Source organism: Larimichthys crocea, chromosome X (assembly GCF_000972845.2).
Source record: "Larimichthys crocea isolate SSNF chromosome X, L_crocea_2.0, whole genome shotgun sequence".
Taxonomy (NCBI): Eukaryota; Metazoa; Chordata; class Actinopteri; family Sciaenidae; genus Larimichthys; species Larimichthys crocea.
In genome coordinates this window covers 25,351,088-25,363,525 of record NC_040020.1, presented here as the reverse complement: position 1 = coordinate 25,363,525, position 12,438 = coordinate 25,351,088, and the positions used below count along the sequence as shown (strand labels likewise).

Below are 12,438 nucleotides of genomic sequence, written 5' to 3'. Positions count from 1 at the left end.
AACCCATTTTTGGCCACTTGGGGGCAGCAGAAACAAGCTGTGAACACAACGTTTATACAGCATACCAAGGACAATTAAAGGTCCAGTGTAGTTGCATCTAGTGGTGTAATCACTGCATTGCAATATCAACACAGTGGGTGTGGTCGAATAGTCAAAGAAATTAGCTCCTAAGTCCTTTCCTAACCACTTTCCCTTCACCTTGATAGAAAACGTCATGAGGTCAAGGAAAGATATGAGGGAGAATTCATGAGGAGTTAGGAAAATCCGACTGCACTTACACTAGACTACGTCATTATGCGACAGCGAATGTTATTGATGTGACCTGTGGTAAAACTACAAAGTCCAGAAGATGGACTACAAAACGCTTCATCTGAGATACTTACTAGATACTCCCAGTGCGCTCTTAGCATGTACCGGTAGTTTAATGTAGGGAATATAAACGTGGAAAACCCAGTGAAAAATAGAAAAATATGTCTTCATTATCAACGTCAGAATTCAAATAATAAATTAATATTGTCCACTGGTCACAGAAGTCAGATGAAGTGTTTGTTATGCTGTGCTGGTATGGTCGCTCACCCTCCTGTCCACTCATGTATAAACATATTAACAAGTTATGGCAAAGATATATTGATTAATCAGCAACGGTAACTTCATGATGATCTGCAGGATGCTGGATGTCACAGTTACAAACAGTTTTTACTCTGTGTCTGAACGCAGCTCCACAGTCAACAACAAAACACACTTCATGATAAAAGTTTTGCATCACGTCAACGTCTCCTTATTTTCGTAAAGGATGGTCCGGTGTATCCTATGCTAAAAGTGATAATAAAGGAAGCATTGAAGCTCCTTTCCTTAACAGTTTGAGAATTCGAACAGCTCTTATCATGGAGGCTACGGTAATACCTCTGGGTCATTTCACTCAGTTAGGAAGGTTCCTAAGCAAAATTGACTATTCGACCGCACCCAGTGTTTCCAACGCCTCAGTACGGAAAGTAGCTATTGACTGTCCTAAAAGTCGCTAAATGACATCATCACTTAATTTACATAATTGGCCATGTGCTTAAAAAACGCTGTAGGAGAGAGGAATAAAGTCCTGAGAGAGACAAAAGTTGCAGTTCCTTGAAGAGCCACTTGAGGTTGGCTACAAAACAAGTCAGTCTCCATAAGCCCCCATGTCAAAATGTCCAACTTCACAGCAGAAATAAACATGTTTACAGGCTGGTAAAAAAACAGTTTTGGTCTCTATAGCCAATTTTCTTGTTCATGACAACTGTACTGAGGATGAATTTGTATATAACTCACCCTTTCAAATTATATTAAGGCTTAAAAGTATGCTTAATTAACAGCATGGTTGCTTTGATTGGCAGGTAGGTACTGTTACCGACGGCTTGTTCAAGCACTCAGGCGTCATTCAATCGATCATGGTCCACTGATGATCCACATCTTTTACGCCATCATGTTACATATACGTCTTATCTAAACTTATAATTACTTTATGTCCAACTGACTTTAAGTCCAAAGGATTTTTTGTTTTCATCTGAATATTTTGCCTGGTGATTTAAGGATAAGATTCATAAACATTCACTCAAGTTCTGAAGTACTCCACATAAAGATGACACAACTAATCATATCTTTCTGCATAGAAAGAACATCCCTCACTTCCTTCTGTTCTGTTGAACAAAACAAGGAGACTTACAAAAAAAAAGATTTTTTATTGATGAAAGAAAAACTCCAACGACACAATAGTTCATCTGAATGTTGATGCTTTTAAAAGCTGCAGAGCTGATAGTTAAAACCTGGAAGTTTTTTTAACTGTGCCATTTTTGCATATCCTAAAAGGGGAGGAAACATGCACTTTTTAAAGTGGGTTATGAAAACAAATTATACTATGTTACCGAAAAGGATGAAAAAAATTTAAACCAATTGTCAATGAAAGAACTCAATATATTCTGTAGTGGCTAGGAAGTATTAAACATCTCATTAATCTATTGTTCCAAAACAATAATACAGATAGAGGAACTGCTTTGGCACACACAGTCGAAATGATAAACATACAGTAAATGGTCCTTTAGAAGACATGCACATACAAAAACACAAGCGTTTGCAGTCGTATTCTCAAATTTTGCGCATCGTGTGAAACTGTTTCCACGGGGCACTCACTTCAACAGAGTCACAGGCACTCGTGTTTTTATATGATGGCATTGCCGTGGTTAATAAAAGCTTGGGAGGTCCAAACAGGAAGAATCTGCAATACTCGGTGATGTTCAGTGTGATTAAATTATTCATACATGTTCAATAATGCTCGAACAAAATGACCTCACTTAAAAAATAATGTGATTCAGCCTATAAGCTTTGTTGTTTATTGGTTGGTGTGTGTCATTAAAATAAATCACAGGTCTGGTTGGGTTGGACTGTGTGTGTGTGTGTGTGTGTGTGTGTGTGTGTGTGTATGTGTGTATGTAAGAGGATAGTACAGTAGGTGGCTTCTTCCTTTCAACCAGTACGTAAGATGATGTGGACTCCAGAGTCAGTAAAAACAGGACCGCTCATGTCTCCCACTTTGAGAGCAAAGGAGGCATCTTCAAAAGGCTTCTGCATTTGACCTAAAACATGAGCACAGATATGTTTTTATTAATATGTAAATGTACATTACCACCTGTGACCTACTTTAAATACATCTTATTAGTTTCTTTCACAACACATTTAATTCCTCCTTTAATTCATTAGGTTTCAGTTTCAGCTGTCATTGTGTCACATGGGCACGGCCAGTTATGGATATTCAGTTGGAGGATTGCCACAACAGTGCTGGGAAGTGAGTGTCAACGAAACAAAAGAAGGAGAACATATCGAAACTTTGGCGAACAAAGAAACTCTTTGCATGGTTAGAAAGAATCGACTTGGGTGAACTTCAGGGCTAACTGAGTACACAGACTCTTAACAGCAGATGATTACTGAACCATACTTATCTACTAAAATAAAACTGACTGTTAAAGTCTAAGTCAAATCCCTTTAAAAGACCAAAAAATATATTAGTCTCAAAACAGTTTCCCTTCCCAAACTTTAAAAATGGGACACACACACGCGGCAACCTATGACATATGTGTATAACTCTTGTGGGTTTGAGTTTTCATGTGTAGTAGTGTGCATGCATGTGTATGTGAGTACGTACCTCTGCCAAATAACCCCAGATCTCCACCGTTCTTAGCTGAGCTGCAGTCGCTGAACTGAGAAGCCAGAGACTCAAACTTCTCCTCTCCAGACTTGATCTCTTCTATGTACTCTGCTCAGAGTAGAGAAACAAAGAACAAATTAAATAAACTGAGCAGACCTAAATGAACCACATCCCACCCTCCATCCCTCCCTGACGTCTTACTTACTCTGAATGAGTTCCAGAGCCTCATCTTTAGTTCGTGTGATATTTTGTTCCCGCCAAGAAGATGGACGACGTGACTGATTATGCTTCACCAGGAGGTGAGAGCAGCGTACCTGAGTGAGAAACAAAAAAAACACAAACCCTGTCAAAACACACCAGAATCTGATCTAGAGTCTGGTCTATTGCCAATCTTCTTAGACTAGCCAGTCAGTACCAATCTGTTACTAACATTGCTAATGATTACAGATCCGTAATAATCATTAATCAGACCAACCTTTGGATTTCCATGTGAAAAATCACTCACTGTTTTAATTAGCTCTTTTATTCAAGTGAGGCCATTGAATGAAAGTGAGTTAGAAAATGACAAACCCATGACTCTTTCTTCATGATCTACTGAAAAGTGAGTTCATTACTAATAAAATGTTTCTTACTTGAGTTGTAAAAGTTTGGAAGTCATGGAAACTTGATCGGGTCAGGATTTAATGTTTGTTAACTGACTCAACAGCCCTTCCGATCGATACCAGGCCAATATGTCGGGCCTTTTATGTATAAAATGCTGACTCACTGTCATGGTTTACTGGAATACTCAAACAGAACCATATCTAATGTTTAATTAATGAAACTTTTGATAAATAATTTCCTGCTATTACACATCAAAATATCAACTGGGAAAAGGGACTATTGGAGGAGATGATTATCTCAGCAGAGAGCAAACACCAGTAAATTCATTCTTTACAACATGGCAACCCAAAACCGTGCTTCTCTGTACTGTACGATGAAAATGCAAGCAGAAAACTGCAGAGGACCAAAGACTGAGTGTGTCATCTAGTGTTTCATCCAATCCAGTATGTCCTTGCGATCAGTCTTTTATAATCACTGTAACTTTAATATCTTTGGGGTTTGGACTGTTTATTGAACAAAACAAGACATTTGAAGACATCTTCTTGAGCTCTGGGAAACTAAGACAAATATATTTTTTTAGATTGCCAACATTTTATGGGCACATTTAATGCTGTATAGTCAATTTAAAAAAGCCCTGGAATTAAGTTTATTGAAATTGAAATCTTAATGTTGGTCAGACAAATCAGAATCACTTCAGATAGTTCAGTCCTAGCAGTGTGTGTCGATAGAAACAAAATGAGAAAACAACATGTCAGTTCTCTGTTTCTCATTGTGATTTAATGCAGGGGTGACACATGCGCCATAAAGTTGTGAGATCTTTGCATAACTCTCCCAGCTGAACCCAACAGGATTTTAATGAAGTGGCTGGTGAGTGTATAACATGCATAAATGCATTATTTTATGCTGTAACGGCTGTATCAAAAATAGCTGTTTTAATTGGTTTCAATGGGGAAATCTTTGTCCTTAACATGCCGAGAGGGAGCTACATAGTTTATTACAGACTCATCATGGGATCTGAGGTTCAACAAAATTCAATACAATAACCCAGACTGTTGCCCAAATTCACGCTGTTTGATTCGACACAGCCAAAAAGATAAAAGTCTAAAGTTAAAAAGGACAAAATGTCCCGAGTGAGGCCTGTGGGCAGCACTTCTGAACAAGAATAATATGGATTAAAATAAAGAAAGCCTTCTTAAGACTTTTACTACACACTGAAGTCTGAAACCACCGTATGAAATCAGCAGGGTGCTGCACTGCTTCAGTCCCAGCATTAAAGGGCTGCAAACCAAAAGATGTCACTGTTCTTGCTGAGGCAGGAAGCCCCAAAGCTTCATGAGGCCTCAGCGACCCAACACTAATATTAATCATTACATCACTGAACTTCTTCTTTTTATGTTGTAAAGTTCCTTGTAACTATATGTGCACAATAAGTCTATTGTTATAAGAAATACATAAAAAAATACACATAATAACCTTATCCGGCTCGCCACGGCCATCTCCAATTGGTCGTTCCCACTGACTGGCGTTGGTGATGTGGTTAAAGTAGTACACTTTGCCTGGAGGTCAGAGAGAGAGAGAGTGTCAGTCATAAAGCTGCTTTCAATGATTGTTTAACAAATGGAAACATGACTGACATCACCACCTTATAAAGTGGTTTAGTGGTGGAATCACTGGTATCACAAACCTTAAAGCAGATTGTGTGTCAGCTGTGACCGTGGCTGCATGAGACACTTTCTGTGTCAATACTGTCACATCGTCATAAAATTTGGAGATAAAATCCTTTGTATTTATCGAGTCACCGAATCAGACTCCATTTTAGTTCCACGGTGATCACCAGCCTCATACTACTTCACAAAACTTGTTCCATTATTTCAGTAAGTTCAACACAATCAGGCATAAGGAATCAAATGTGGGAGAGGAGGAGAGTGCTGGTATTTGTGGCAGCCTGAGCTGAGGGATCAGACTCGGTATCAGGAGAGAAAACTTGGTTTGGTGCCTCCCTGTGGCTGAAAACAAATTTGATGAGAAGGTCTAAAGACGAAAACAGACTTAACACAGACTAAATCAATCATCTATCAATATTTTAAATACTGCAGTAGCTCCTATTTATATAGTATGTTTATACAGTTCTCCAATATTTGGCACAATCTTGCCACTTGTACAGTGTTATAGGACACACAATTTAATAAAATGCAATTTTAAAAATATGTATATTTTATTTTATTCTTGCGGAGCTGACCAGTTCCTCTCATCCAACATTGAAACCTGAAAACTGAAACTGAGCTAAAGAGAGTCGCCTCACGCTGCCGTAACATCTGCCATAATATCTGTGGTACTTGGAAAATCTAATATTTTCTGTGGTGGTATGCGGTGTGAAAAGGTTGAGAAACTGGTGGTGTGTACGCATTGAGAGTAAGGTTGCAAAATTCTGGGAATTTTCAAAGTTGGAAACTTTCCACAGGAATTAATGGGAATTTATTGGAATTAACTGGAGTTTATGGGAATAATAAGAGTTTACAAAGTCCTTTGACACACGGGCACAAACAGGAAACTCTCAGGACAAATAAGATTTAATAAAATGGGAATAAACTGGGAATTTACTATATTGAAGGCCGGCCACACATTTGAGCCCGCAGTCTACATAAAGTAGACCGCGGGCTCAAATGAACGTAAAGTTTTGATGATATTAAGTGGTAAATAAATCTGATGTATGGTATAAATGTTTAACTTGCAAATAGTTAAAGTTACAGTAAGACAGCCGGCTGATAAATCAGATGCTAGATGTTTTGGGGGTGCAGATGCACTCGCTGACTGTGGTGTTGGAAAGGAGGATGCTGTCTAAGGTGCAGGCTATCTTGGACTATGACTCCCGCCCACTCCATGAGGTGCTGGACAGACTCAGGAGCACCTTCAGCCAGAGACTGCTGGCACCAAGATGCTCCACAGAGAGACACAAGAAGTGTTTCCTACCTGTGAGCATCAGTCTCTACAACTCCTCCCTCAAAATATCACACACTCCAAGTCAAGTCCAGTAGCTATTGAACTGGCTTGTGCAATACATAAGTGAAATCTTCCTCACATGCATACTGCACTTTAAACAATCAGTGTATTCTCAGTACAGTCTCTCAAAGACTAAATTCTTTATAAGGTTTTAGATTTACATACTGTATAGTTCACTGTTACTTGGCTTTTATTTTACTGTTACTGGTTTTATTTAACTATAATTTAAACATGTGTATATAGTGTTAAAATAGGATATCGTATAGGTGTATAGGGTTAAAGTTTTGTTTTCTTGCTATCACTTACTATCTCACTTACCGTTTGGGAGCTGCTGTAACAAAAACAATTTCCCTGCGGGGATTAATAAAGTGATTCTGATTCTGATCATGACGCTGGATTATCATATATTCCCATTAAGTGGAATTGGAAAGTATTTTGATTCGAGATGTATCCATTTACCCAAATCACCCAACTTAACTTCCCATGGAAAGTTTCCGGAAATTTTCCACCCCTTTCCAGCCCTGACCTAAGTGTTTATGATGAACTGTTATAGACTGCACTGATCTGTGTGATGATGATGATGATGATGATGATGATGATGATGATGAACACAAACTCAGAGTCTTGCCCTGCAGGTGAGGCACTGGGGCAGAATTGCAAAAGAGCAGGTTGCAAAGTTGAAAACTTTCTATGGGAATTAATGGGAATTTATTGTAATTAACTGGGGTTTAATAATAACTTTATTTATAGAGCGCCTTCTAAAAACAGAGTTTACAAAGTCCTTTGACACACGGGCACAGACAGGAAACTCTCAGGATAAATAAGATTTAATAAAACGGGTATAAACTGGGAATTTACTAAACTGAAGGCCGGCCACACATTTGAGCCCGCAGTCTACATAAAGTAGACCATGGGCTCAAATGAACGTAAAGTTTTGATGATATTAAGTGGTAAATAAATCTGATGTATGGTATAAATGTTCAACTTAAAGTGACAGTAAGACAGCTGTCTGATAAATAAATGAGATGCTAATCTCATCATGATGCTGGCTTATCATTTGTAATTGGAAACTATTTTGATTCGGGATGTATCCATTGACTCAAATCACCCATGGAAAGTTTCCGGAAATTTTCCACCCCTTTCCAACCCTGACCTAAGTGTTTATGATGAACTGTTATAGACCGCACTGATCTGTGTGGTGATGATGATGATGATGATGATGATGATGATGATGATGATGATCATCACAAACTCAGAGTCTCGCGCTGCAGGTGAGGCACTGGAGCAGTATGACGTCATACAGGGCCCTGCGGCAGCCAGGTTTGAATGAGGAGCATCATGAAGCGACACACACACACACACACTAATAACAGCCAAAGCACCACATGTAACCAAACACACCTACACCTCCGGGTCACCCATCACCTGCTTCAACCCTCTCGCGCTGAGCTTACAGCCCCGCGCGCCTCGTCTGCACAGTAAAGCACGCTGCTGCAGCTGCTAGCTGCGATGCTAACACACACTTAGCCCGTTTTGTTACCTGAGCTGCGGCTCATTCTCTTCTCCCAGCCTGCCGGTAGCTTCTCCTCGTCTGCCATCGTTGTTTTTCCACCCGCGGCAGCTGAAAGTTTCAGATTTAGTCTCAGTGTCGCTGCCGTGTGACAGGTTAAAGGCTGCAAGCTAAGGCAGATCACGACAGTTAGCCGCTTGTTTTTGCTCGTACAAGTTGTTTTCAGGGACAAGCCCCGCCTTCCGCTGGGGCTTCCTCTCCTGTCATTGGCTGATTCGGCATGTCGCTCATGAGTGCGCACGTTTTATTGGCCGAGAGGCTACAACACGCAAACTAAATCGGCTTTACGGTAAAACAGGACGGAGAGCTTTCGAGAATAAAGACGGATTGTTTGTGTCTTTGCTGTGAATTTACAGGTAGGAGTCTCACGTTTAACAACATTTAACACGTCGGTATGATGAGTGTGACAACGCTCGTCCCCTTTTGAGGACTAAATTTCGGTTTACGTGCGCGTTTTTAGACGTTACGCACGTCGGTAATGTTGTAGCATGTGTTCGCTAACCTGCATGGGTTTAAAGTCTCCATTTCTCTAACGTAGCTCATCATAAACAAACCATATTAATTATATATATCTAACTATGTCCATGCAGTGTCACCACCCTTTATATGAGCAGCTGGCTAACTGTGTTTCCTTTCACAGACGCTGAAGATGATCGAGGTGGTGTGCAACGATCGTCTGGGCAAGAAAGTCCGAGTCAAGTGCAAGTATCCTTCACAGAAACTGTTCAACACCCAGCTGGATTTAACTTTGAGTTCACACAAGGCGACTTTATGTTTGTGTGTTTCCGAGAAAATTGTCACATTACAACAAATAACACAGGTGCAACACAAAACACTCACAGTAAGAAACTCCTTCAGAGAGGTAAACATGACAAGTGGACCAGAAGTTATCTTAGTTTTCCCAAAACAAACAAACAAACTAAATACATTTGTTGATGGTGCATGCCTCCAAGAACACCATAAAAGATCCACATGTCAAAAGTTTTTTCCAGTATCTATTCATTTATTTAATTTAATGGGATCATGTACAGTATTAAACATAAACGATTTGATGTACTGCACCAGAGTTTTCATCTGCAGTCCCTTTGGCAGACACAATTAAAACATATTACAGCACAAAAACAAACAGTACAAAGCAAAAAACACACAGGACACATAATACAAAATACAAAGTTACACACAAAAGGCACATAACATACACCGGCAATGTCAGTGGCTACAGAGATGAGTATCCTTTAGCAGGCTTTTTAATTTGGTTTTAAATGTACTGATGGAACTGCAGCTTTTAAGTACGAGAGTTTGACAGTCCTGCAAGTTTAGACAGTAATGCTTTGGTTTGGTAGTGTTGGCTATGGTATGTTTAGCGTGTAACATGCAAAAAAAGTAAGTCACAAGACTGCATGTTAAAGTTTCACTGTAAGGCTGCGAGTAACAACTGTTAATGTACTTTGGTCTTTAACAATGTGACACATCAGTCTTATCCTTCTGTAGCTTAGTTTAATCTGCTTAAAACTCTTAAAAACCCAAAACATGATGTTGAGATTATTGTGATTTGTAAGACAAAGAAAAGCAGCAAATGCTCATATTTGACGTGTTTTATTAGAGAGAGAGAGAGAGAGAGAGAGAGAGAGAGAGAGAGAGAGTAAAACTGCAAATAGGGATTACAAAAAAAACTATGTACAATTTAAGTTAGGCTGTAGACGAATGAATGATCATTGTAGCATGACGTCATTCCACAATGTCAAGTTAATTTTGGGTTAGTTGAATCACATTTGAGGAACTGATTTAAAAATATCTTTGAACTTATTTTGTTGAAAAAAAAAAAAGACACAGATAATAATAAATAAAGGAGACTATGTCGCACAATAAAGAGACGTCCCTAATCGATGTTTTGCACTTCGCAGTACAGTGTCAAAGACACTGAAACACAAACGAGTACACACAGAAGACACATTAAAAACAATCTGAGAAATTATACACCTACATCCTGTATTTCTGTATAGTACAGCATCACTAACACTTAAGCAAGTACGTGTAGAGTCAGTTATGTACTCATGCAATGTGTCAGGGCATAACTGTATAACCCTTCAACACAATGGTTGCCAGTCAAGTACGAATATATTTTAAGAGTGGTAGAGAATACATGACTCGTACACTATGCAACATGTTCTTCTTGCACACAAAGTAAGGATACAAAGATGTTAGGAATCGGTCTGTTACGTTCTTCTAATATTCATTTGTATGTTCACACACAATTAATAAAACTACCAACCTCAGCGTGACGCTTCATACTTAAGCTGGAGAGTGATTTGTACACGGTGTAACTGTCTCTCTCATCCCATTACAGACAGAGATATTATCCGTGTCTTTGAGTTTTTTATTATGCAGACAGAGATATTATCCGTGTCTTTGAGTTTTTTATTATGCTGTCACACTGCTCCTTTCCTTAACCGCCACGTTTCAGCTCTGAGGATAGCATTGGAGATCTGAAGAAGCTCATCGCCGCCCAGACGGGAACACGACACGATAAGATTGTTTTAAAAAAATGGTACGACACTTGTACTTCACCATAACGATTGTTGTTAATTGTTGTTACTGCAGCTAAATGTTCCTCCTCTGTTCCCACAGGTATACTATATTCAAGGACCACGTGACTCTGGGTGACTGTATCCTTAACAACCTGTTCAGCTGCTCTCGCTGTCGGTAGCTTGTGGCTGTACCATACTGCACGTACTGAAATTGCAAGACAATAACAAGATATTGTAGATATTGTCTTTCTATTATAGCCAATATGATAACAATATTATTACTCTTGCAACTATAGAGGCCATTGGAACCATTATGTTTATCTTTTCTAAGTCCAATTAGGTTAGCAATGCTTAATATAAATCTATCTGTGTGTGACATTATTACAGTTGCAGTCACATTCAGAGTTACTGCAAGAAGAGCCTCAACATTATCAGACTTTAAATTACAAGATCATTTCTAATTTTCCAGCAGATATCCACCCAATGATGCATCGTGCATCCCTAACTGACTCCTAAAACAGTTTTCTACTTTTTTAATGACGTAAAATTGTGTTGCTTCTTGGAGTGGAGGCAGCGTTGTGATTTTGATAAGCTGACCCTTGTAATATATTTGCAGGAGATCATGGTTCATTTAGATGACTATAGATGAGATACAAATCTCCTCTACGGTCTGCGTTGTTTTCCAAAATCTGTTATGATGTGATATTGTGAGCGTTAGCAGTAAAATTTCTTTCTTGGAATGACGAGTGGTAATAAACTTATATCAAGCAGATCTATTGTACTTAACCACGACCTCTGCAGACGAAATTCACGATGGGATGAACCTAGAGCTGTACTACCAGTAGATCAGAGGAAGACCACACACACACACACATGCATTCGCTGGAGCGTGTCACAGGAAACCACCATGACCAGACAATACAAGAAAGAAGTATCCCCAGAGAAGAAAACACACCGGCATCTCGCTTTTAGCTCCAAATTTTTGCTCACAAATTATGTGACAAACACATTGTTGTTCTACATTTTTTTGTTTTGATATTTTGAAATTAAAGCAGACATTTATTGACCTACAAGGCTCGGTGGTCATTGTTTTCTCATGCGACTTCTCACCTATACAAATGTTTCCAGTTCATTTGGAAGCATATACTGCAACTTTTTACTGTTTTTCAAAGGTCAAACTACTGCTGCTGATACAGTACAAGCTAAATCTAGCTTTGGAGAATAATACCAGTTTGTAAAAGTATTGCTAATTATCCTAGAACACGGAAATAACATCTGAATAGACCCTTAAACAACCCAGACATCATAGTGTGTACTTCTGTCTGGAAAAGAAGTCCAGAAATTGAGTAAATGTACTTAAGTACAAACTTCATGTATGTTTTCCTGAGTAGTACAATGTTTCTGGTACTTTATATACTCTACTACATTTCAGGGGGAAATATTGTAGTTTGTACAGCAGTACATGTAACTGATGTAAGTGACAGCTGCAGTTAAATGCAGTTATCACAGGTAGAAACAATGTAATCAGTTTATAAAACACAATGCGTTGTTATAAACCACACAGC

At 38.9% G+C, this 12,438-nt stretch overlaps 2 protein-coding genes across 2 annotated transcripts; one reads left to right on the top strand and one right to left on the bottom strand.

Annotated features, from left to right (window-relative positions):
• Nucleotides 1-1,815: 1,815 nt before the first annotated feature.
• Nucleotides 1,816-8,510, bottom strand: pin1 (peptidylprolyl cis/trans isomerase, NIMA-interacting 1). The gene is made up of 5 exons (XM_010733635.3): nucleotides 8,316-8,510; nucleotides 5,249-5,331; nucleotides 3,378-3,486; nucleotides 3,170-3,280; nucleotides 1,816-2,603 (listed from the first exon to the last, which is right to left on the bottom strand). Exons 1-5 carry the CDS (start codon nucleotides 8,371-8,373, stop codon nucleotides 2,494-2,496), a joined length of 471 nt encoding a protein of 156 aa, XP_010731937.1. The 5' UTR covers nucleotides 8,374-8,510; the 3' UTR covers nucleotides 1,816-2,493.
• A 53-nt stretch (nucleotides 8,511-8,563) lies between these two features.
• On the top strand, nucleotides 8,564-11,943 carry ubl5 (ubiquitin like 5). Its single transcript, XM_010733632.3, has 5 exons — nucleotides 8,564-8,701; nucleotides 8,986-9,050; nucleotides 10,810-10,893; nucleotides 10,974-11,011; nucleotides 11,675-11,943. Exons 2-5 carry the CDS (start codon nucleotides 8,995-8,997, stop codon nucleotides 11,716-11,718), a joined length of 222 nt encoding a protein of 73 aa, XP_010731934.1. The 5' UTR covers nucleotides 8,564-8,701; nucleotides 8,986-8,994; the 3' UTR covers nucleotides 11,719-11,943.
• Nucleotides 11,944-12,438: the final 495 nt, after the last annotated feature.